The sequence below is a fragment of the Podarcis gaigeae genome, assembly GCF_964106915.1.
Source record: "Podarcis gaigeae genome assembly, chromosome: 1".
In the NCBI taxonomy this organism is placed as follows: domain Eukaryota; kingdom Metazoa; phylum Chordata; class Lepidosauria; order Squamata; family Lacertidae; genus Podarcis; species Podarcis gaigeae.
The window spans coordinates 130,994,656-131,021,324 of NC_139678.1; the positions used below are offsets into that span (position 1 = coordinate 130,994,656).

The 26,669-nt window shown below is 46.3% G+C and overlaps 2 protein-coding genes and 1 long non-coding RNA gene across 4 annotated transcripts in view; 1 reads left to right on the forward strand and 2 right to left on the reverse strand.

Moving 5' to 3' along the window:
- The window catches only part of KLF7 (KLF transcription factor 7), an 82,760-nt gene extending 74,277 nt beyond the window's left edge, over positions 1-8,483 (reverse strand). Inside the window, exons 1-2 of the mRNA XM_083714019.1 lie at positions 8,370-8,483; positions 7,709-7,916 (exon numbers count right to left, since the gene is read on the reverse strand). Coding sequence (XP_083570145.1) covers positions 7,709-7,916; positions 8,370-8,386 — 225 coding nt within the window. The 5' untranslated portion in view covers positions 8,387-8,483. The remainder of the gene's footprint in view (positions 1-7,708; positions 7,917-8,369) is intronic.
- The window catches only part of PLEKHM3 (pleckstrin homology domain containing M3), a 798,157-nt gene that overhangs the window by 432,417 nt on the left and 339,071 nt on the right, over positions 1-26,669 (reverse strand). The gene's annotated exons all lie outside the window — the stretch shown is intronic.
- On the forward strand, positions 7,754-19,402 carry LOC310833691. The gene is made up of 2 exons (XR_014558884.1): positions 7,754-7,881; positions 18,507-19,402. It is a non-coding gene; the product is annotated as an uncharacterized lncRNA (long non-coding RNA).

Genomic DNA, 26,669 nt, shown 5'->3' on the forward strand with positions numbered 1-26,669 from the left:
CAAGCAAGCCTCACTGAACTCAGGGAGAGCTCTGCAAAAGTACGACAGTCATGTGAATGAAGTCAGCGCTTAGCTAACTTGACATACACCTAGTTATTTGGGAAATGTGTGTGCATAAAAACAGAAACAATCAGGAGATTAAAAAAAACGCTCTCTAAAATGAAGGTCCATCCATGGACCTTTGGTCCTCCAGGAGCCACTGGGCTGCATCTCTCATCACTCCTGAATGCTCTCCAGGGTGACTGTAGTACAGTAAGATCTGAAAGAGACACAGGTCCAACCATTCCTAGCCTATCACCTGAAGGAGCGTCTCCACCCCCATTGTTCTGCCTGGATGCTGAGGTCCAGCTCCGAGGGCCTTCTGGCGGTTCCCTCATTGTGAGAAGTGAGGTTACAGGGAACCAGGCAGAGGGCCTTCTCGGTAGTGGCGCCTGCCCTGTGGAATGCCCTCCCATCAGATGTCAAAGCGATAAATAACTACCTGACATTCAGAAGACATCTTAAGGCAGCCCTGTTCAGGGATGTTTTTAATCTGTGATATTTTAGTGTATTTTTGGTTTCTATGGAAGCCGCCCAGAGTGGCTGGGGTAACCCAGCCAGATGGGCGGGGTACAAATAATAAATTATGATTATTAATTATTATTATTACATACAAATCAAAACTAAGCCTGGCCAATGCAAAGGGTCTCTCCTCCCTTCCAACAAACTTTTTTTTTTACTTAAGAGGCCTTCCAGCACAATGTCTGAAAAATCATCTGCCTTAAGAGCAGCAACAACCTGGAATCAGCTTGGTCCATTCATACTGTACCTCATTCCTCATGCTGGAGGTCCAGTGGTTTTGAAGAGACCCAAGGAAATATCATGCCACCTCAAGCCAGCCCAATGTGCTTCTCAACACAGAGTCTTTTCACACATCCAGAAATTATCACTTACACACCTGTATGTACTAACTGTGCACATCCTAATGTTGCCTATAATGTGCACATTGTATCCACTTTTTTCTGTTTTTGACCACTTGCACATCTCACAGGGGATCAGTGCTTGACTGCGAGTCATCATGCCATGTAGAATAATGCACATAACCATGGCTGCAGCAAGCTGCAGGATACACCGCAAATACCTGTATTATGCAAGGCATGTAGCTGCCCATTTGCACATGGTGCAAAATTGTTGCCAAGTGTCCACTGGAACCACATAATTGTGCATTAAACTTACCCTCTGTACCCAGGAGGAAAACAGACAGACAAACCTGCAGTTGCACACCAGTACTGCCAAAATTCTGTGCCAAGAGAAGCTGAATTTGGAATTCAGTAACGTGTGTAAAATATGCAGGCAGCAAATGAGCATATATTGGGATTGTTTTGCATGATTTATTCTGTTCCTGCTCAGCCTGGTGAGGGACACAGAGCACTGATGCCCCATCGTATGAACCTGGCTCAGTGACAGAACACACGCTTTGAATGTGAAAAGGTTCCAGGATCAATCCCTGGCCTCAGCAGCTGGAAAGGCTCTCAGGTAGCAGGGACAGGGAAAGACCTTACAGCTGCTGCCCATTGGAGTAAGCATGACCAACTGCCACTCACCAAAGTGTCAAGGAGCAGAGAAACAGTATGTTCCCATGTGCAGCATGCAGGTTATATCTGGTTATCCTTTGCATGCCTGAAAGGAGAGGGAGGGAAGGCTGCTGTGCAAAAGCCATCTCTTGTGTTTGTGAAATTCCATGATTACAAGAGATCCTCTTTCCACCCTTTCAGAACATACCTAACAGTGCAGAACAGGAAGAACGGTATTGTTTTAAACATCCTCGAGAGGAGATACGATAGCCATATTCAAGTATCTAAAGGGCTGTCGTATGGAAGATGGAGCAAGCTTGTTTTCTCCTGCTCTGGAGGGCAGAACCCGAACCAATGGCTTCAAGTTGCAAGGCAGGAGGTTCCAACTAAATATCAGGAAGGACATTCTGACAGTAAAACAGTGGAAGGGACTCCCTTAAAAGGTAGTGGATTCTCCTTCACTGGAGGTTCTTAAGCAGAGGGTGAATGGGCATCTGCCATGGCTGATTTAATGGAGTTTCTTGCATTGCAAGGGCTTGGACTAGAGCAGTGTTTCCCAACCTTGGGTCTCCAGCTGTTTTTGGACTACAACTCCCATCATCCCTTGCTAGCAAGACCAATGGTCAGGGGTGATGGGAATTGTAGTCCAACAGCAGCTGGAGACCCAAGGTTGTTGGGAAACACTGGACTAGAGGATCCTCGGGGCCCCTTCCAATCCTATGATTCTATGAGCAAGGCTCCTAAACACCGATAAGCGTCTGTAGACATAAGACGCACACGTGTCATTAAAATTAAAGTCGAGGGGCTTGCTAGTGGGAGATGAGCTGATCATTAAACAGATAGCAGATCAATGATATAACCAATGCAACCAATTTGCCGGTGTTGTGCTATGAGTCTCACCCACATCCCGGAGCTATTAAAGATCTGCGCTGAGACCAGGAGTTGGAGCAAATAAGGAATTTAAATGAACAAATTGTAAGCTGCACCCAACCTATTATTCCACATCACAGGCAACAATCTCACACTCCAGCCAAAAGTTCACACATACACACACGCTCTTTTATAAACATCCCAAGCTTACTTTCTGAACCCACCAACCAATTTTAAAAAGCATGATCGAGGCATGTGGAGAACCCAACAGAACACACAGCCACAGGATAGCTGCAGATAACAAGCTGTTTCCTGTCCGTGAAATATTACGTAGGTTCATTCAAGATCTTAGAAGTCTATATTTAATTTCATTCAAGAGATAACATTTGAGCCGAGTATCCTGTGCAACACAGCCATTTGCTCTTTGCCCCACTCTTGTTTCTGTTGCAATGAGATGCTTCAGTCTTGCACAAGATTTTGACAATCTGCCTTGGGAACATCTGCACGAACAAGGATGCTGGCTCTTTTCAACAAATCTAATCTGAGGACAGACAGACTAAGGTGGCGGGGTGGGTGGGCGGAGATAGAATATGACCTGCTCAGAGCAACCAAGAGGAGAGACTTGAGAACTATTGGGCTTGGGTCTAGAATCTAGATTGTGGGCTTCCCAGAGGTCTCTGATCAGGCTGCTGTAAGAACAGGAGGCTGGACTAGACGGGCCTTTCAACCTGAACCAGCAAAGCTCTTCTATTTAAACTTAGCTCTTCCCAGCCAAAGTCAGAGGGGCTACTCTAATCTCTTACTCTGGCTCCTTGAGCATTTGGAAATGGCCGAAATGATCCTTCCGACAACAAAACCCCCAAACTTGCTCACTCTGCAAGGGCTAAGAATTCACATTTTTCATTCCGCTCCATAAGGAATTCTGCTCTGCTGAATCCTACTGAAATAAAGCCATCAGTCCAATCTATGTCGCACCTTTTGCTCTCAGGTATGCACCAACAGCCCCTGCCAAAGTAATTTGGTTTAAAACCAGCGTGCAATGGACATCAATTCTCTTCCACCGAAAGGAGTCTGCCTGCTCCACATTTAACAAGTTATTCAGGAATTGCCTCATTGTAACTTTCCATGCAACTACTGTACATTCTCAGAAGCAGCGACCTAAGAACTTCCTCTTCCTTCAGCTACAGGGAACGGCAGTGTGTGTGTGTGTGAGAGAGAGAGAGAGAGGAGGATGGGTGACAGCCAGCAATTATTTAGCAACTGTCTTGGGTTATTGCTGCAGACACAGTACTATAGGGGTTTTAGGTTATGACACTTGACAGCTACACTACATGCAACTTTTTCTGTTCTGTATTCACAAAGTTGCAGCAAAGCAGTAGACAGGCAAGCAGAGAGACAGAAGAAAGATACAGTTCTCCACAGCTGTCAATCACAACCAAATGTCTACTGGGGCACAAAAGCTGCACCTCTAAGCATATTTTATTGAATGCAACTTACACAGATGTAAGTATTTTGAAGTCCTGTGGATTTCAGTGGGAGAGATTTAAGCAAGTTCTCAACTTCACCTTTCCCAAGAGTGTGCCTTTAGTATTTACACAGTGCTTTTCCTGAGTAGTCTAGAAGCAATTTCATGCACACTCTTACAACATCTCTGTAATTGGACTTCATGTTTCCATGTCCATGTTGCAGACAGAAGCTGTGGCTTGCCTAAGAACTGCCTATCAGCTGGATGCTGGATCAGATGGGCATCTGGCCTGATCCATGCTCTTCTTTTGATTTTAAGACCTTAAGGTTCAAACTAGAGTCTTCCCTCGTTCTATTACTTGCTGAAGGTTGAAGATTTCATTTTAGCAAGAAGCTTCGTACAGCTGAATAAAAAACCACGGCCCTTCAATAACAGAACTGTAACCTTCCACCATTTAGGAACTCCAAGTTGGAAGAAGTGGACCAAACCAAGGGTGGTGGGGGATTTTTTTTGAAAGAGTTGCGCTTTGGGAATCCATGTCTGGAATCAATTGCAAACATCACTTGAACTGCAATCCTAGACCCATATACCTTGGAGTCCATAGGGCTCACTTCTGAATAGAGAGGTAGAGGACGAATGCTGTGATTCTAATCCCTGGAGGACCATCCTCAAACGCTGCTGAGATCTGGCCATGCTGAGGACAGCAAGAAGGGAAAAGGAATCAGAGACGCGCCCCCACCTGCTTCTCTCCTCCCCCCCCTCTGCCACCTCCCACCAAGGTAGTTTTATTGAATGTTGGGGTTTTCTACTGCATTGTTAGCTGCCCTGGGCAACCCACTGGGAGAAAGGGTGGGCCAGAAGCACAGAAATATAAAATGAATAAGGGTTGTCCTGGAATAAATTTCAGTAAAACTGAAAGCAACTGTGGCAATTTTGCTGCACTCCAACCCCAAAAAACCCAGTTTTCATAAGCGTATGAGGATTCCATGGCGGCGCTCCCTTTAAAAACAAAGCTATAATTATCTTTTTCAAACTGTTTATCTTTTACTGATATTATACAGAACAATAACATTCAAGCTCTCCACCCACCAACACACAGAAGAACAGATTCATACAAGTCCCCCTACTAAGAGATGTTAGCTAAGAGTCCATAATTTGCAGTGAGTCGCTGATGGCCGATAGCCCTGCTCTGTTAAAAAAATCTTAGAAACTTGTTTGTCGTGATTTTTGTGGACATATGTCTGGAAATCATGGTGCCTGGGGGGAAAGTGAGAAAACAAAGCGTGTGCCTAGACAAGAATGGGTCCATTTGGTGATCTCAGGCTGTGGACATGCTTGTCTCATGTCTCCCTCTTCTTTAGATGATAATGCTCACTTACTACAAAATGTGACAAGAAGGCTGACCTGCTGCATTGGGGAGGGGTGTCCCCTGCCCAGGCTGCTGAATGGGCCAATGGACATCTGCCACCCCACCCCCCAAATCCTGCCACCATGGCACCAATGTCTACAAATTATTTCTGTGCAGCTGAATCACCGTTCCATTTACCCTGTACCCATCCTATTTTTTTATTTTTAGTGCCTTTGGCTGCAATCCAGTACCCACTTACCTGGGAGAACACCTCCCTGAATTCAATGCAACTTACTTCTAAGTAGACGTGCCTGGGACTACATGTTCAATGGCATGAAATGCGGTGTCCTGAATTCGAATCTCATTTCAGCTTTACTGAGGCTTTAGAGGAGCCACTATTCTCTAACTTGCCTCCCTCCCAAGACATACCATATTGTGGACTGGCCCTGCCTCCCGGGTTCTTTTTTCTTTTTCTTTCCGTGACGTTTAATGAGATAATGTACATGGGGCACTTGGAAAACTCAAAAGAATACTATACAGCGCGATGAGCTCGTGTAAGAAACAAAAATTGGTTTGATTGAAAGGTTCGTGTGATTATAAAACAAAGATGGACTAAAGGATGTAGGTCAAACACCTGAGTTCTTAAAATACAAAGAACATGCCATGCTCCTTTAAATGTAGCATTTGGCAGTCGTGTGGCAGAAAAGAGTCAGCTTCCTTTCAGTGCGCTAGGACAACCTCACAAAGTGTAGCATACAGTATCTGCCTGAGGCATGCTGGCTATGTCAACAGATTATCTCGCATTGAACTGTCTAGACTGTTATTAATATGCAACTGATTCAACAGCAAGGGCACTGCTGTTGGAAGCAAACTGGAAGAACTGTTAAGTGGGGCATTATTCGCCTCTCCAACTGAATCAGTCCCTTAAAGGAGAAACATGGAGAAAACCAGATGTGACTCATCAGTGACTATGCCTAGCAAGCAGGCAAACAAAAGGCTGCTCTTCCTTTAAAATGCCTCAACAAATGAAATGGATTTGTAAAAATGTTACACGGGGGGGGGGGGAAATACGAGGCATTATACTTACACTGTAAAACAAGAAAACCCTTAATAAAATATATTTTAAAAAAAGAAAAAAAAAAGAATAAAGCAGATCTGAACTGTCCCCCCCCCCCTTGCCTGCCAGCGCTGTATTTTGCCAGGAAACCTTTCCCTAAAGAAAGCAGGAACTCAAGGCTGAGAAACCCCTACAATAATGCCGGTCAACTATCAAAGTGGTTAACAATTCCACAGCAATAATATCCAACAATAGATGCAGACAGCTAGAGCACGTGTGCAGTCTCCTTAAACACACACAAAACACACCTTTAAAAGTACATTGTAGAATCATGCTAATCAATATCATTTGGACAAGTGGAAGATAAAATCCGGCACCTCATTATCTCACTCACCCTACAGCTGTCGGGGGGGGGGGGGGGGAGTGCAGTATGCAAGTTACATTTGCAGCCACATGCTTCTTCAGCTACATCTATATCCTAAACTACACAGGCCAGGCTCCCCCCCCCCCCCAATGAAGACACAGTAGTTTGTACAATGGCTAAATAATCTTAGACTTGTAACCAAACCCAGCAGGGCAACTCATAGCAGCACGACTTTAGGTAATATTTTGCCCCAATGAAAAAAAAAACCCTTCCAGCTGCATCAAACGATCTTCTAGTCATTTCCTCTCCCCATCTTTGTACATATTTAGGCTAATCAGAGATTTCACACCGAGTCGCTATCTTTCTCTGGATTCCCCATCTCTCCACTGTATTGTCAATCAGTTCGGTTTAACCTCATTACCCAATTTCCATCTCTGGTTGTATTTCTAAACCCCTTTGCTGTCTAAACTCTCTTCTGCGTGTGCTTGAACTGTCATTGTTCTAAGCGAAAACAAGCTTTCTTTTTTAACGGAAGCGAAGTAACACAAAGGATTTTCTTTTTTAAAAAAATTATTGCAGTGTGCGCCTTGGCTTCTGCAATCAAGTCTCTCCAATAAATGAACTGACTTGCCCCGACACACCAATTACCTTGCAAAAAATCTGAGAAATCTATTCAGCTTCCACCAGCTGTTAGTTGTTAACACTGGTTGAAAGCAATCCAGCCCCACCCCCCGCATTTTATTTTAAAGGGAACAGCAATGAAAGGAGAAGCAACTTTTTTATTTTGAAAAAATTAACAGAACCACAATGTGATATGAAAAAACACACTCAAAAGAACACCAGACCTCAGGTGCTCCCTGATCTAGGATTTAATGCAAGCAGCTTTCAACAGGACTGCATGGCTATTGATAACATTTATGACAGTGTTGATTATTTTTTAAACGGGGGGGGGGGGGGCGACAAGATCACAGAAAACGAGAAACAAAAAGCCGCTCTGATTCACCAGCGCCTGCATTTAAGAGATTTCACAGGAGTAACGTAAATGGTTCACCTGCTGCCAGTTGTCTTCCAAGGATGGCAAAGCCGAGAAGTAACCGGTGTCGTGGACGAGCTGCAGTTCCTGGAATATACTATAACTAGCCAAAACATCCATGTTGCTGTTGCTGCTGCTGATGCTGCTGATGCTTCTGCTGAAAACAACAAACCCCGACCCTTTCCTTTTAGGTTTGTGTTTGCAATTTTGCGGTGGGCTTTTAGTTCTGTTCATTAAAAAGGGAAAGGGGGAAGAGGAGGAGGAGGCGGAGAAGGGGGGGGGAGAAGAAGGACCGTTAAGAGCAATCAATCCAGCTGTCCTTGTCCTCTGTTTTGCTTTCGTTTGCTATATATATGCATATGCTGTTTGTAGTCACACTTTCACGGACTGACCCAAAGCAGGAACAGGAGCGGAGGAAAGCGGGGGGAGGAAGGAGCCCCATCAACGACCCAGAGAGAGAGAGAGAGAGAGAGAGAGAGAGAGAGGGAGAGAAGGGATAAATGCTCCCGAACGTGTACAGTGCAAGCCGTCAGCCAGGCAGCCAGAGAGGAGGAGGAGGAGGAGGGGGACACACTTCTTCTCCACTTGTAGTAAAAAAGCAATTGCCTTCCGGGGCTCTGTTGCTGACTCCAGCGCTTGCACCGGCGGGGAAGGGGGTGGGGTGGGGATGCAAACTCACTGACACGAGACTGCCATCTATTTCTGCATTGCTGCTCGCTGCTGAATGCAATCTTTGCTCTTTATTTTGGGGAGGTTGCATTTTCCGCCTTGCGCGCGCGCGCGCGCGCTCCTGGAGCCAGGCGCGCTCCCATACTTTCCTCTCTCTCCTTCCCTCCCTCCCTCCTCCCTGCGCGCAGCCGTGGGATCTTCAGAGGAAACTGTCCATTAAGGCAGCGCGTGACCATGTAAGGCAAGAGGGAGGCGGGCCGCCAGGGCCGCTCATGAAGTCACTGGCGCCCAATGGGGGCCCGGAGCGAGGCGGCGGAGGCGGGGCTGGGCACGGAAGAGCCGCGGCGATTGGGCCGAGGGCTGGATCCGACGTCCGCCTTATAAGGCAAGTGTAAGGGGAGCTATTTTTAGAGGGCTATATAAAGGAGCCGGAGCGGCTGGTGCGCGGCGGAGTTTGCAGGAGAGAGCAAGCGCGAGCGCGCCCGGGAAGCCGTGCGCGGACCTCGGGCTCCGGCGCTTTTGCTTGCAAAGGGGCTCCCGTGGTCGGAGGGTCTTTGCGTTGCAGCAGTAGCAGCAGCCAGAAAGCATTTTTTTAAAAAAAAATATTTTGCATGGCCAAGCGGAAAAAAAATCCGATAGAGAACGGGAATAAATGAGAAAGCAGGAATCTCCCGGTTTTACAATGAGCTATTGGCTGGGGAGGGGGAGCGCGCACAAGTTCAGATCTACTTCCCATTTTCCCTCTTTTAAAAAAAGAGAAGCCAGAATGCAATGGGGGGGGGGGGGAGAGAGATCGAAGAAAGCGTATTTATCCCGGGGGTTGGTGCTGTTTTGTGAACGCCGTTTGGGAAAGTTTCCGGGCGCTTCATTGCACTTGCTGCAAAATGCGTGCATGGACTGGCGATTTGAAAGCGCGCGCGCGCATACACACACAAAACACGCTTTAAGTGCCTGCCGTCCTGTATACGCGCAATTGGGAGTGAGACCCGTTGAACTCCATGGGGACTGGCTTCCGAGTAAGCATGCACAGGATCAGGCCCCCGCAACGTCTGCAGACCTTGCAAGTGCTAGCAAAAGTTTGGGTGTTCGTGGCATCCTGGCATCCTGTGGCAGAGTTACTCCTGGGTATAGCCTCCTCTGTTCCAAGTCTATCTGCCACTGAAAACAAAGTCAGAAATGTTCTGTTGTGACATGTGGCAGTCGGGGAGCCAGATATTGGACTAGGGAGAAGAAAGCAGAGGATTAAAATCTGTGACAACACTGCGTGAAGATAACCCCTTACGGGTATCTGAAAGCACCGGGGACTTATGCCAGAGCACATCCTCTTGCATATTTTGTTGCCTACCAAGTTCTTCGCGCAAAGCAGTTTTAAGTGAGCATGTCAGGCTGAGTTTTTCCATAAATGGTTCGCTTAGGCCACATCTTCCCCAAGCTTTTCAGAGTGGTGGTAAAGGTAGTTTCAACTTGGAAGAAATGTCAGAGCTAAGGATTTGCTGCTTGCAATGTGATTTTGTTGAGTGGCAAACGGACAAGTATGCGCTCCTTTCTGTCCATTTTTAAGGCTTGGCAGGAGCTCAACTCTCCAGCCAGGGCTGGTCAGAATCCAGATGTGTGGGTTTCCTCATCCCCGCTGCCTTTTCTGAGGATGGGACAGAGGGGCTGTCACTTGCTGTAGATGCCACTTAGTGTACAGTGTTTTGTAACAGTAACCCTGCCCTTTCCTGTGTATATTATACAGTAAACAGCAGCCATGCAGAGAAGGAAAATTGCACATCCTAGTTGTAATAGCTGCATGCTGTCTTTGCTGCACCCAGCGGAGGGTTTAAGCTTCTCAGTTTAGATGGGGCAGGGGAGGGTGAACCACAGTGAGGTTGCAAGAATGGGAGCAGGGCTGGTTGAGGCTGTGGGTGGGAGTTGTAGTCCCAAATATCTGGAGAGCACCGGATATCTGGCGAAGTGCTGGGATATTTGGTGGAAAAGAAGTTCAATTAAGCAGGCATTTCATGACTTGGGATAGGATCATTTTGAATGTCAACAAGCAAGGAAAGAGTAATATTGAGTTGTCCCTACAGCAATGGGAAGGAAGGAAGGAAGAGCAGATGTCTGCATTTATTAAGACATGCTGTCTAAAAACTATATCTTATTAAATAAACAAGACATAACCTCCTGGTCAAAGTAGGGTTTGCATACAAACAGATTGGCTTGGAATACTGTTTTCTGATCTAGAATAATGGGGGCACACAGTCTAGAATTTTAGTTGGATGTTTTGAAAAATCTCCCCTACCTTTTTCAGCCCATTCCAGAGCTGAGCAAAAATTTCTCAAGACATTTTTAGGAGAAACAGAGATTTATCTCGTTCTGATTTTACCTAGAAATGTTGTGAATGCATTCCCCCCCTCCAAATATGCCCCAGCATCTTTATTTTAACGCACGTGTTGACAACCATTCTTTCCTCCACCATCCATGGCCCAAGATGATGCTAGATGCACTGTGGAAGATGCACAATGGCCAGGCAACAGCAGAAAGGATGAAATCTTTGGGGGGATGAAATTAGGGTGCTGAACACCCCTGGGGGATTTACACTAGCCTTTGCTGAGCCAGTGTTTGCTCAGCCAGAGTGGACAGGTAATAATAATAATAATAATAATAATAATAATAATAATAATAATAATTTATTATTTGTACCCCGCCCATCTGGCTGGGTTTCCCCAGCCACTCTGGGCGGCTTCCATAGAAACAAAAAATACACTAAAATATCACACATTAAAAACTTCCCTGAACCTTAAGAGCCTTAAGATGTCTTCTGAATGTCAGGTAGTTGTTTATCGCTTTGACATCTGATGGGAGGGCATTCCACATGGTGGGCGCCACTACCAAGAAGGCCCTCTGCCTGGTTCCCTGTAGCTTTGCTTCTTGCAATGAGGGAACCGCCAGAAGGCCCTCGGCACTGGACCTCAGCGTCCGGGCAGAACGATGGGGGTGGAGACGCTCCTTCAGGTATACTGGGCCGAGGCCGTTTAGGGCTTTAAAGGTCAACACCAGCACTTTGAATTGTGCTCGGAAACGTACTGGGAGCCAATGTAGGTCTTTCAAGACCGGTGTTATGTGGTCTCAGCAGCCGCCCCCAGTCACCAGTCTAGCTGCCACATTCTGGATTAGTTGTAGTTTCCGAGTCAACTTCAAAGGTAGCCCCACGTAGAGCGCATTGCAGTAGTCCAAGCGGGAGATAACTAGAGCATGCACCACCCTGATGAGACAGTTCGCGGGCAGGTAGGGTCTTAGCCTGCGTACCAGGTGGAGTTGGTAGACAGCTGCCCTGAATACAGAATTGACCTGCGCCTCCATGGACAGCTGTGAGTCCAAAATGACTCCCAGGCTGCGCACCTGGTCCTTCAGGGGCACAGTTACCCTATTCAGGACCAGGGAGTCCTCCACACCAGCACTCCCATATATTTGGCTCAGCCAGGGTAGGAGACTTGGCACCCGCTGAGCCTGGAATCAGCTGGCTGAGCTGAAGATCAAATGCATCCTCAGCTGCTGATCTTACTGTGCTAGCACCTTGTCACCTGCACGGACGTCTAGTATAGTTCCAGGCCCAACTGCTTTGTTAACATGAGCAGCTTGACCCGTGGAGCAGAGCAGCAGAAAAAGCTTCCGGAATACAGTATTCCTGCTGATTATTAGGAGTGGGGAGGTTGGGGCTGTGCAGATGTACTGGTGGACCCAATCCAGCATTCCCACACATGCGTTCACACAGCCCTGACCTTGCCATCTTTTCTCACTTTTGGCGTCCGTCTGTCTTGAGAGACAACGGAGTGTGCATCTAGGGGTGAAGTCAAACCGTTGTGTTAGCGCCAAAGTTACCTCCCCTTGGCACAAGCCTGGGCAGTGTGTCTGAAGGTCCTGGGCTGCCCAGGCAAAACAACGCTATCAGCCTCTCTGATGTGGTCCAAAAGAAAGGAGAGCAACCATCGTTCGGACTCAACTCCAGATATGTGAAGGATTTACTGATTAGCCCTTTCTTTCCCCAAAGATGTCCCACAAGGCAGTGGAGGTTTAGGGTCAAGAGCAGCGGCGTAGCGTGGGTTGTCAGCACCTGGGGCAAGGCAAGTAATTTGCACCCCCTAACCGGGGGCAAGGCAAGTAATTTGCGCCCCTAACCTGCCGCCGCTGCCAGCTTCTTCTTGCTGCTGCCTGGGCTAGGGTATTTACGGTAAGGTAACCACGGTGGCGGGTCTGTGTCAGGTGATCTGAGGCGAGTTGCCGCTGGCGCTGCCACCCAAACGACGCCGCTTGCCGGGAGGAGGAGGAGGGCAGAGAGGCAAGGAAAATGCAACATAGCCCAGCAGCTGCAGCAGCGGCAGCGGCGGGGCTGTGAGGAGGGGCTGCCTGGCGCGCCCTCCATGGCCCTGACGAGCACTGAGAGCCGCTGCCTGCCGGACGCCTTCAGCCCGGACGCGCGCACAGCTCGTCGGTTCCGCGAGACATGGGGCTCTGCTACAGCCTGCACCCAAGGCTCTTTGGCGACTCCGGAGGCGGCGAGCGCGCCCCCCCAGATGTTGCGGCCGGTGCGGCCAGCCCCCCTGCACCCCCCACGCTACGCCACTGGTCAAGAGTTTTCCTTCTCATAGATGGGCTACCTTCCTAAGTTGATGAGCCCCGTCTGCCCCTCACTTCCCTCTAAGCAGTAGCAATGAATAAAAAGGTAAAGGTACCCCTGCCCGTATGGGCCAGTCTTGCCAGACTCTAGGGTTGTGCGCCCATCTCACTCTAGAGGCCGGGAGCCAGCGCTGTCCAGAGACACTTCCCGGTCACGTGGCCAGCGTGACAAGCTGCATCTGGCGAGCCAGCGCAGCACACGGAATGCCGTTTACCTTCCCGCTGGTAAGCGGTCCCTATTTATCTACTTGCACCCGGGGGTGCTTTCGAACTGCTAGGTTGGCAGGCACTGGGACCGAACGATGGGAGCGCACCCCACCGCGGGGATTCGAACCGCCGACCATGCGATCAGCAAGTCCTAGGCGCTGAGGTTTTACCCACAGCGCCACCCGCGTCGCTAGCAATGAATACCCAATGCCTATTTTCTTGGTCTTTTTGCTGTCAGGCAAAGACCTTTCATTTTCCAGGATTTTTCAGTCTGAAAATCTTTTTGGTGATTTTCAGATTTTTGTACTGATGTCGTTCTCTGTTGCTGGTTTCACTCTGGTTTTGTTTTGTTGTGGGTGTTATTTTGCTTTACATTTTGTGCTTATGTTTATTTTTAAGGGGAATGAGGGGAAGCAAACAAGGGAGAGGGACAGAACCATTTTCCCTACAAGAGTTACTATTGAATTTGAAAATAATTTGCATAAGATAGCTAATTTTAGCAGATGCATCTATGCTGGTTATTCCGCTGAATTCTTTAAAATGTGAGCTTTCAATTTCTGCACTACACCAAAACAGAACAAGCAGCGTAAACATGTAACTTCATGGCTAGGTTTTCACGTCAACTCGCTATGGAAGTTCTGTTCACTTCTCATAAAATGGCACAAATTAGATCTTCGCAGAAGCACCCCACATTAATTTTATCATTCTGTGAAACCTTTGCTTCAGAATACTGAAAGGGATGTTAAGGTTTGCCAGATAATTCCTTGTTGCCCGATCCTAAATGCATCTACTTTGAAGTCCCACTGATTTAATTGGGTCCGTATCAGTGCTATTTTTCTAGAAAAAGAGGTGCTGAAACTCATCATCTCCCTTGTTCTCTTAGAATGGCTATGGCACCCACCTGAGAGGTGCCAGTACTGAGTTCTGGCAAGTTCCCCTTGGGGGGAAAAGCCCTGGTGAGTATGCAGTGATTAATGGAGGTGCATCCATACTTTAACAAATACCAACATGAAGATTCCACAAGAGCTCTGGGCAATTTGTTTTCATTGACCAATTTTTATTTTTGCACTTGGTGAATCTCTCCAGCACAAAGGAGTTCCATATACATAGGGCAGCTACTAAGAAAAAGAAAAGCCTTTCTCAAATGACCTTATGGCAGGGTCATTTGGCAGATGCTAAAGAGAGGGCCTTTTTGGTGGTGGTACTCAGTTTCTTCTTGGGTAAGACATCGGCAAAATGTTGAAGGATGCCAAAAGAGCTTCAGAAATGCCATTGGATGTTTTCACAGGTCCCTAATTATAACCATCTACTTTCTTAAGTACAGGTAAAAAGGTAAAGGTAATGTACCCCCAAATGGTTAAGTCCAGTCAAAGGCAACTAAGGAGTGTGGCGCTCATCTCGCTTTTCAGGCCAAGGGAGCCGCCATTTGTCCACAGACAGCTTTCCGGGTCATGTGGCCAGCATGACTAAACAATTTCTGGCACAACGGGACACCATGACGGAAGCCAGAGCACATGGAAACACCGTTTACCTTCCTGCCGCAGTGGTACCTATTTATCTACTTGCACTGGTGTGCTTTCAAACTGCTAGGTTGGCAGGAGCTGGGACAGAGCAATGGGAGCTCACTATGTCGAGGGGATTTGAACTGTTGACCTTCCGATCAGCAGGCCCAAGAGGCTCAGTGGTTTAGACCACAGCATCACCCGCATCCCTACTGTCTGAAGTATGCACAATTCTGTTAAGTGAAATGAGAATCGGGCTTTAGAAGTGTATTCCTTTCTTTAACAAAGCCTCTATTTATTCCAGGAGAAGGTATTCCACCTCTTTCGATTTGGTCTGAACAGACAACTAAAATCTCCACAAACAGTACAGTGCAATAAAAGGCACAATTTCCTTTCCTAGAAACAAGGCATTTTTTCAGGTCCTTGAAGTCCCTCTAATTTCCTCTTGTTTTGATAGCTTCCTCCTCAACCTCTCACCTTCTTGTGAAACTCACCCCCCTCCCTACATTCCCTAAGTGACATTTTTTATTGAGAGAAACTATCTTCTTTCCCCTTAACCCTGAGGTATATTACTGATGTGCTGGACACTCTTTCACAGCAGCTCTTTTGCTCTCTTTAAACCTATTTCAAATAAAAGCAACCATCCCCACCCCAGCTTATAAGAAACAGGAAAGGGGAAAAAAATACCATAGGAATTTGCCTTCTTCTATCATTTCATCACTTGAGGTGTTAAACAGGGAGAGGGAAAGGAGCCCCACAAGAAACCTCGTTTTCTAGGGCAAGGAAATCCTTGCAGGCCCATATTTTTAACCTTCCGCTTTTTAATTGAAGGGATGTCTCTGAGGTATTCCTCTTTAAATGTGCTTTTGCTCGCTAAGCCTTTCTGTCCTTGTAGCAATCCGCAGAAAGTAGTTTGTACAGCCAAGAATTTATGTTAGCTCCGCATTCTGCTTCAGAGAGTGTTCCCAAACATCTGATATTCCTGGAAGAATGCTTGGCTTTGGGCTGATACCCTACTAGGGCCAACTCACATAGCTGCTTACAGGCATGGTGGCCTTGTGAAGTCAGTTGAGTTTTCCAATTTAGGATGAGATTCACAAACTGGTCACCATGGTCAAATGACTGACCTTGTGCTTGTGTCCAAAAATATATATGGAGCAGTTCCTTTCCCTGTTCTCCTATATACTTATTTTTCATTCATTCATTTATTTGTATAGTAAGCTTAAATTCTGTTCCACCTTCAAGGGTGTGTGTAGATCTAGATGAGAAATATCACAAAGTATCTGCTTCCTTATTCAGGAAAACACAAGTTTGCATGGGCCTCAGGTACTACCAGTGGCGGCATTATTTGGGGGTTACCAATTAAGATATTAGAGGGACATGGGTGGCACTGTGGGTTAAACCACAGAGCCTAGGACTTGCAGATCAGAAGGTCGGCGGTTCGAATCCCCGCGACGGGGTGAGCTCCCGTTGCTCGGTCCCTGCTACTGCCAACCTAACAGTTCGAAAGCACGTCAAAGTGCAAGTAGATAAATAGGTACCGCTCCAGCGGGAAGGTAAACGGCGTTTCCATGTGCTGCTCTGGTTCGCCAGAAGCGGCTTAGTCCTGCTGGCCACATGATCTGGAAGCTGTACGCCGGCTCCCCCAGCCAGTAAAGCGAGATGAGTGCCGCAACCCCAGAATCGGTCATGACTGGACCTAATGGTCAGGGGTCCCTTTACCTTTACCTTTAATTATGATATTATATACCACATCACTGCAGGCATGAGGCGTCATCCAAACCCATTGGTGAAAGAAAGCTTGTCAATATTTTGGGATGCCTATTACGATGTCTGTAAATTTTTCTAAAACCTACAGTCACGTTTCAGCAAAAAAAGTCAGACACAACTAAGGGATAGCATTTTGGCTTAGTTAGCTACATGAAATCTTGTGCCTGGGCTAGATGACCCCTGGGTTTCCTTCCAAGTCTACAATTCTATGATTCTATGGGCAGACCACTTCAGAATGAAGGTCGCTTACAAAAATAACTTTTACACTGTAGTCCTAAGCCCCCATTTCATGGAAATTAACTGCTATTCTTTATCACTATACAGTACTTCATTTTTCAGCCATTACCATAAGGGACACTGAAGCCAATGTCTTAATAATGTAAGTTTGAAATATTTCTGTAAAGGGTGGTGGTGGTTTTTGTGTGTGTTTTATCTTGAAAATTGTGTTTGAGTTAGCTATCATCTATATGCTCAGAACATTCTGAAGTCGCCCTATCTTTTGAATGCATAGTTATAGCCTTCTAAAAGTCTGCCTTTTGCACATCAAATCTTAGGCTGTCTATATCTCATTGGATTATAAATACTTAAATGTAAAGGGACCCCTAACCATTAGGTGCAGTCGTGACCGACTCTGGGGTTGCGGTGCTCATCTTGCTTTATTGGCCGAGGGAGCCGGCGTACAGCTTCTGGGTCATGTGGCCAGCATGACTAAGCCGCTTCTGGCGAACCAGAGCAGTGCACAGAAATGCCGTTTACCTTCCCGCTAGAGCGGTACCTATTTATCTACTTGCACTTTGATGTGCTTTTGAACTGCTAGGTGGGCAAGAGCTGGGACTGAGCAACGGGAGCTCACCCCGTCGTGGGAATTTGAACCGCCGACCTTCTGATCAGCAAGTCCTGGGCTCTGTGGTTTAACCCACAGCGCCACCCACACCCCTTTATAAATACTTACCCTTTTGCATTTTGTGACTTGGTTCTTCATCAGTAGGTAATTAAAAATAAAGACACGTGCCTTTCTGGATATTGTACTTCAAAAGTACCTGCTTTTACTAGAGGACTAAAATACTGTATCAGTGTCAGTGCACATATTCAGATGTGCATTTGGGGCTATATTTGTTGTGCATTCCTAAATGAACATCCACAAGGACATTTGGCATAGCCATCTTCCAGGTTATATCCTACTTCCAAGTTGTATCATTTACCCAGTTCACAAGTAACGCTAAGCCCAAACAATAGACACTCAACAAGGAGACTGGCCATTTTATTCCTCCAGTCCTGCTGCTACTATGCTGTTGTGAGTTTGGCTCAGTGTGTCATCCGAACCTGGGCTCATGGTTTGCCTTGCTTGAGAGTCTAGATGAGCCATAGCCAAGATTTGGTCTATGGCTTTCAGCTTGTGGTTTGTCTGGAGGAGACATATCGTGTTCAGACAACACACTAAGCCCAAACCATGGTTTAGCTCACAGCAGCAGGACCACAGAAGCCAAGTGGCCACAATCTTCTCTTTTGGAAGCCTTCACGCTCACACATTTGTGCGAAGCCATGTCATAGCATGACATGCAAACTCACTCACTTTGTTCCTCATCAGACCAGAGAGTTTTCTTGAGAAACATGGTTTCAGACAACCTTGTTGGGGTTTTGCCCTAAACGTGAATGAAGGAAATTCTAACAGTACAGCCTGGAATCTGCCAGAGTCTGTTACCAAACTGTCTCTACATCCTTGGGGATTTCTCTTCTCTTCTGTTCCTGATAACAAGCTGTTGAAGAGATGACTCTCTTCAGAGATACCAGAGATTTAATAAGGAAATGTTCTGTGTGCGGCAGAGGCAGCAAAGGCTCCCGGATGTTCTGTTCCAGGCCGGGAGCCTTTAATGACATGACAGGACTCAGTTTTGGCTCACTGGCGGCTGCTTAGAAATCAACCTGATTTTGCTGTACAACTTGAGAGGAGCGCTGAAGCCATGCCATGCTTATTTTGATGTATGAAACTGTCTCGTCTTCTGTTGTAGGGGAAATCCCATCTGCTTAGACCCCTCAGCCTTCTTCAACATTGCAGGTGGAAGATGTCTCACGCTGAAAGATGCTTGTGTGTGCTCAGGCTCCCAGCATCTCACCAGAAAGCTCCTGTGCCTCACAGAAGAGTTTTGAGGAGAGCAAGGAAGGAAGATTTGATACACACGTTGGCAGTTTAGGCTTAGACGCCACCGTCCCACCTTCCTTCGTTTCCTTCTGTTTTTTAATGTGACTTTAACACTGGACTCTCCATAGGTAAAGGTAAAGGGACCCCTGACCATTAGGTCTAGTCATGGCCGACTCTGGGGTTGCGGCGCTCATCTCGCTCTATAGGCCGAGGGAGCCGGCGTACAGCTTCCGGGTCATGTGGCCAGTATGACTAAGCAGCGCACGGAAACGCCGTTTACCTTCCCGCCAGAGCGGTACCTATTTATCTACTTGCACTTTGACGTGCTTTTGAACTGCTAGGTTGGCAGGAGCAGGGGCCGAGCAACAGGAGCTCACTCCATCACGGGGATTCGAACCGCCGACCATCTCATCGGCAAGTCCTAGGTTCTGCGGTTTAACCCACAGCGCCACCCACATCCCAGACTCTCCATACCCTGCACTAAAACCATCAAAATTAGTGCACAAATAGTGATCTGAATTCTGTGCCAACTTTACAATCCACATAATATTTGCGAGGAAAGTAAAGGGAAAAGTGAGTCTATATGGTTTTGAGTAATTTATTATACTGCTTCCACTAGCCTGTGGAACAGGAATGTAGGGCAATGTGAAGCCTCCATCCTTTTTTCCTTCCCTCATCCGGTCCCCAACTTCTGAGCCTTCTTTGCCAGGCAATAGTCAGTACATTTTCAAGCCCATTTTCATAGCCATTTGGGTTAATAACATTCTTTTTTTAAAAAAAAAAGAATTCAGCTTTCATATGAACTAGCCTTCATCATTTCTGCTGGAGGACAACAACCATCTTCTCTTGTTTTTGAAGTTATTTTTCCTTGATCTGTTCTACAAACTACCACAAACAATGTAAACAGAAAGGTCTATTTATACCATTTTCTTCATTGAGGGGGATATGACTGTCACGGGGACTGTAGGATTTCATCGAATAAGAGCCAGTTCTTCGTATTTCCTCTTTGTGCAAGGAAATTTAAAGTGTATTTTTTTTCCAAATGAAAGAATTTGTTGGAAAGAACAGATGTACAATTGGAGATTCAGTCTCTCTGTCTGTCTGTCTCTCTGTGTGTGTACCTCTAGGAAGCATGTGTTGTTATTAAGACACTGACATAACAGATTGTACATTGAGCACATGTATCTGCTTATGCGCAGACCTCCCATTCCCCGTCGCCACTCCCTATGCACAAGTGTGGGCAGGAGAAGAATAGCACTGACCTTCATGTACCTATGGTGCAAGTGGACAGTGCTCGTGTAATATAATGCTTGTGTACATTTTATTAAGACTCTGTGGGCTCCCCCCAAAAGAGAGACATGTGGAAAAGAGATGGACCAGTGGGTTCACCCCTGGTCTCCGCACTGCATAATGGTGATGGGGGGCCCATAGAGTTGAGTTTTTGGATTGGGATTCATTCATTCTGATACTTAAGGCAGGGGGTTGTGCATTTCAGCAGCAACTCTTAATTCATTTGTGCACCTTAATCATTCATGATTCTGCTAGAAACCCAGCATTGGCTCAGCATATCTGTGTGTGGCCTGTGAGTATAAATCTTTCCCAAGCTCAGATTTCATCCTGGTATGACTTGTAAGAACACAGGTAAAAAAGCTGTAATGTTGAAAACAGCCCTTTAAGATCAGACTATTGAAAGATCACAAAATCCTTCCATGACTAATGTTCAGGGAACTATTTGATGAGATATCAATGAGAAAATAATAACAAGGTGCTTTGTTTTATTATCGAAAAGCTTTCATTATATATTGGAGCTCACACTATTATTTGTCCTTGACTAACCCACTGGTGGACAGTCAGCTCCGCAGCCCTATCTGGTTCTGACTGTGATTGACAGTACTGGTTTTACCTCTGACAAATGAAAAGAAAACTCTCATAGCATTGGGCTTTATTTCTTAATTGGGTAGCAAGAGCTGCTTCCCCTTTATAAACACTTAAATATTTATTTCAGCATAAGGGGGGAAGGGAAGGTCCAAGCCCCCTTCCCCAGTTGACTACCCAAGGAACAAGAGATGATGGGGGCAGTGGCAAACAGGTCCCATGTCAGTATTGTTATAGGCTTGGGGGGGGGACGACTCCCCTAAATCCTAGAAATTAATAAATGCTGGGGTTTTGATTATTTTGGAGTATTGAAGGAGAAATTGCAGGCCAGTGGGAAAATATAGGCTAGGCTTCCTTTCCAAGCCAGGACATTGAAGTAAACTTTAGTTCCCGTTATTCCTTTTTTTGGGGGGGGGGGAGTTTGAATGTATGGTGTTTACAGAGCTCAGGACTCCACAACTCCCAGCAAAAGCACTTCTTTGTATCGTTAATAGAAACACGTGAACATTCACTATAGCCTCATTTTCCTAATGTGACAAGGTTTTTTTTGAGTGATGCTATTAACCTAATAAAGTGGTACCTCGGGATGCAAACGGGATCTGTTCCGGAGCCCCATTCGCATCCTGAATGGAATGTAAGACGTGACGGCGTGTTTGCGCAGGTCGCATTTTGCCACTTCCGCGCATGCGCGTGATGTCATTTTGAGCGTCTGCGCATGCGCAAGCGGCAAAACCCGGAAGTAATGTGCTCTGTTACTTCCGGGTTGCCACGGAGCGCAACCCGAAAGCGCTCAACCTGAAGCGCATTCAACCCGAGGTATGACTGTATTTCTTATGGCTCTGAGTGCTGTTATGGAATACATTTCCCCATCATTTTGTTGGGGCTGGATTTCACCAAGAGCAGGATGTTATGCCAAAGCAGACCAAAACCTAGCATGATATTGTTATGGGTTTGTGGGTGTCAGGCCTCTATCATCTGCAGATAAAGCTAGTGTTAGAATTTAATTGTTAAAACTTGGTGCCAAACCCATATGTATTGAGTTGTGTGCTAGACACTTCTAATTATTCTGGAACCAGCAAGTGTTAATTAAGCCAGGTTAGTTTTGTTTTGAAGTGAGAGCTTAGGTCATGAGCCATTAAGACAACAAAGGGTCAAAAGGGACTTGTTGTGAGTTGGCAAATGAGTAGGGCCTCTCTCTCAACAGATAACGCCAGAGCTTAAGAACTTTTGGAGTTAGGAGTTATGTGACTGAGATGCAAAGTGTCAGGCAGAGGGTGATGTTTGGTGTCTCTTTGAATCCATGCCTGTGGGACAAAAAAAGATTCTTTTGCGGGTGATTATGCTGTGAACCTCTCCATTGTAGGCTCAGGTTGTGTGTGTGTAAATAAACCATATATCATAAAGACGCCACAGTCTCTGCTGTGCCTCATTCCCAAAAGGAAACTGAGACCCTGGAATCTCACACTGCTTGGAGATTAGGGTTGGTGTGCAACAATATGGTGGAGTTTTCATTGCCAGAGGTATCATTTTTTCCAAGTTCATCTTGCCCTCAAGTGACACGCAACTTTCCATGTTGCTACATTTGTGATATCATGATATTTGGCTAAAGATGATGTCGGAGAATAAAAAGGCCCACACAGTCAGCTATTTCAGAAAGCATGGAAACTGACATGTTTCTCTGTGTGTCCATATGGCTGCCTTTCTTTCTTTCTTTCTTTCTTTCTTTCTTTCTTTCTTTCATCTCCAGTTCAGAAATCAATACAAATCTGCTGCACACTCTTTGGTTTTTTGCAGCTCCAGAGGGAATGATTACACCACAGTAAGATTTCTCGTTTCATCCACCTTCCATAAACCAAACTACCTCCTAAGTCAGTTAAGCCAAAGAACACAAATTGAGTCCTTTTGAACCCATCCGCATGGGAGCTTTTCACCTTAGCATGAAAGCAAAACGCAGGGAGAACCGGTGTCAGCCACACTAACAGGCCATTCCCCGCACTCGAACATGTGGAGTAACACAATCAGTGCAGGAACTGGGAGAGTTGTGTGGCTTGAAAAGATCAAGAGGCCTGGGATTCGCTCATCCCAACTGCAATGCAGCGGAGCCCTGATCCTTGGTTTTCATCTATTTCTTGTCAACGTGATCCTTCACTGTGGTTGGTAATGACTGCTCCCCACATCAAATAGGGGGTGCCTTTTGCATAGTCACACACAGCCCCCCCCCCCCGGATCCCAGTGCGGCTCCCGGTAGTATGGGCTGGGTTCGCCCTCCCCAGGCTGGATACCTGGAGGTCTCTGTTAAGTTGTGGGTGAACATATCAGACGACACAGCGATTCTTCGAACAGCTCTCGTTTATTCACAGGCCAGAACAGAACTGAACTGAAGGGTTCAGCCAGCCTGCTTATATAGACCTCCACTACAACACAACTGTAACCATTTTCTGTAACTATCCAATCACTAAATGTCACTTTCAATCCCCTATTTGCATATGTGGACCTGAGTGAAAACTATCCACAGTATCCCCCTACTGGCCCAGGGTGAGAACTTCAGTACATAACAGTCTCTGCCTACCTCAGCCAATCGCTCGATCCTGGGGAAGTGTTGCCAGGGGGTCAGCCAGGTAGGGGAAGGGACTGCCCTGCCCACACAACAGAAGGTGAATCTTACCTGCAAAGCGGCATTTGGCTCCAGAGCTTCTCCCACCCTGCCCTCCCTCAGTTAAGCCTTCTTTTGCAGGTTAACCTCTTCTCCACAGGTACGCAGGCGCTGCTACATCATGGTCACTGCTGAAGGGCCGGAAAGGAATTTTCCTGCATTGGCAGTTTGCCTTTCCCATAGCAAAATGTCACAACTTTGGCGGTTTCAGGCCTTGGGTGGAATCCTTTAGTCTATCTTCCTAAATGGGGGGGGGGAGTGAAGCGGTGACCCACGCCCCCCTTGCAGCGGTGATCCCAGGGTTCCCCGCTAAAGGGGTCTTGAGGGGAGGTATTGGCCATACGCCGAGAGGTTGCCATTGCTCTCCCCTCCAACGGTGGCAAAACGGGGGGCGGGCTCTCTGCTTGAACATATGTTCTCCAGAGCCATCCCAACCCCCCCCCCACACACACATTCTGGATAACCCTGCTGTCTCCCACATCCCCGGCTGGGGACTGGGAAGGATAAACGCCCAATGCCTGAGCCAAGGTCTTCCTACATCTGAAAGTTAATAAAGTTGTGACCAATTTTAACCCCATAGCACGTTGCCTTGAGTCAATATTCAGCTTGGGGGCCGCGTGGGGACCGCCTGTCCGGGCAACTTGTGGGGTGCACCAGTGTTGCATAGAACAGTACTTGAAGAAGTCCTATTCATTCATTCACAGAATGTAAATTATTGTCCCTACCCCTTATTCCTCATATAGAGCTTCACTCCCCCTTACTCCCATGGTGGGAAGGGGGCGCCATTTTGTGGTTCACCTCAGGTGCCAAAATGTCTTGGGCCAGCCCTTGGTGGGGGGTTGAAGAGGGCTAGGCTTTCTACCATAGGCAATCTTGGTTAACTCCCCCCCACCCCCCGTACCTAACAAATGAGATTGAATCAGGTCTTTAACAGCCCAGGGTTATGCTAATATTTCTGATACCTAAAATAAAGGAATGCATCCTTTTTAGCTAAAGGATCCTTTCAGGAACAAGGCATCTGCCAAATATGGCAGACTTTTATGATTGTCTCTGCAATAGGGAATGGGTAGTTAATTACCATGTGCCACTCTTGTTAACCTCTGCAAAAAAAGTATCATTATAACTGATTAATGGAAAGAGCTTTTAGGCACATCTGAAAGAGAAGTTTCTTCAGAGGCATGTTTCATTATCTTCATAAGCGCCACCAATTCTGCACAAATGCTGTTAATGTTCATTTGAATATTGTTTTAGTTGGGCTGGTTGAATAAATATTTCAAACCAGGTTCTCTCAAAATCTGCCCGATCTCACATGGAAAACAGAAAAACAAATTCCATTACAAATCCACAGCTTTTATGCTCCATGTTCCTATGTATCCCTGTGTGTGTCTTACTGGACCTTTAGCTAGCACCCATCTAGTAGTGACTGAACAGGAAGAGTATCTGTGGTAAAGCATACAGTTACTCTGTGTGATATCATGAAATTATAACAATTCTACCTAATCACGCTGTTGTTGTTGTTTTTTAAAGGGGAAGTGCAATCCTTAAATGGATATCTAACTACCGTAGAACTATTTCGGAAGCTTTAGTTGTGTCTTCCTTTAATTCCTGCCCCTTTCCCACCCCCCAACAGAAAAAAAAAATATCTCATTTGCTTTTGTGGACAGCATTTCCAACCTTTTTGTGTTATCTAGGAATTCAACAGATGTGGAAGGGGCTGAGTGGGCATATTAAGTACACTACAAATGGAGCCACAGATTCAGGCTGGATTAATGTGGTGCTCAAATTACAGCTGTCTTTTTTTTAAAAAAAAAAAGTAGGGATATAAACAAGTAACATTCACTGAATAATAAGACAACCTGTAAATAATATAGCAGAGTTAAGTGGTTTCTTATACATGTTCCCTGCTGGGAAAATGAATTTTGAAAGCAAAGGGGACAAGATAGCACATTCTTTTGCGAACATACCCTCCAACATTTCTCCGATAAAAATAGGGACGTCCCATTCCATAATCATAGTTTTACTATTTATACCTCACACGTCCTGCTAGATTGCCCCAGCCACTCTGGGCAGCTTCCAACATATATAAAAACATAACAAAACATAAAACATTAAAAGAAACCTTCCCTATACTGGATTGTCTTCAGACGGCTCGGGGGTCAGGTAACTCCATGCCCTCCAACATTTCTCCAGTGAAAATAGGGACATCCTTAGGAAAAGCGGGACATTCCAGGATCAAATCAGGAACCAGAATGGCTTCTCTAAATTAGGGACGCCCCTGGAAAATAGGGACACTTGGAGGGTCTGCACAAAGTGTGTTTTATTTATTCCCTCCCTAAATTGTTGGTACCAGTTTAAAATTGTATTTGGTAGTATTTTGAATCCTTGCACTGCCATGGTAACAATCGACTATATGGTTCACAAAGGAGGAAATCCACAATAGCTTGTCCTATAAATTTTGTCTTGTGGAAATTTGTGTTGTTTGCACATGTGCACTTCAAATCTTCATGGATTGTTCATGGTATTGTTACTGCCAGAGGGAGGTGTATACAACCTGTCCTTCAAGAATTTCAGAGTGGGATGTGAGGGCGATCTGGCTGCGACATCTGTCACCCCATTGATCGCCAGGGTTGATTCGGCTGATCTGGCTGGCTAGGCGGGTGTCCCCTTCCTCCCTCACCGCTCCATGTGCGTCCCTCCCGAAGCTGCGCGCTCGGTGGAAGAGGACGACCATCCCAGATAGAAGGAGTGTACCGTTCTTCGGTCAAGGGTATACGATAGCTGCGCTCCCCTGCTAGAACCTCCAAACAAGCTCAAGAATTTCAGAGTGACTTATATGTGGTTTTATTTTCACTTTAAATAACCGATGGCTGAGGGGGGGTACCAATTTTTATTATGGTAAAGAAGCAGAAAGGGTGGCAGTGATGGTTTACAACATATTCAAAGGTAGATTATTGGGTGTGTTTAGCAGCAAGGCCATAGTCTTGTGCACACAGAAGAAGTGGACTTTTTGATAGGAGTTAAAAAAATTTTTATAGAGTTTTGCTAAGAAAGGGGAGACACAGAGTTTTCCTAAGGAATAATCACACACGTCCTGATATTTGAGGTATATTAGGCAGAGAGTTGGACGCGGGTGGCGCTGTGGGTTAAACCACAGAGCCTAGGACTTGCCGATCAAAAGGTCAGCAGTTCGAATCCCTGTGAAGGGGTGAGCTGCTGTTGCTCGGTCCCTGCTCCTGCCAACCTAGCAGTTCGAAAGCACGTCAAAGTGCAAGTAGATAAATAGGTACCGCTCTGGCGGGAAGGTAAACAGCATTTCTTTGTGCTGTTTTGGTTCGCCAGAAGTGGCTTAGTCATGCTGGCCACATGACCCGGAAGCTGTACACCAGCTCCCTCGGCCAATAAAGCAAGATGAGCGCCACAACCCTAGAGTTGCCCATGACTGGACCTAATGGTCTGGGGTCCCTTTACCTTTATGAGTCATTTATAAAGACATTGAACAAGGGA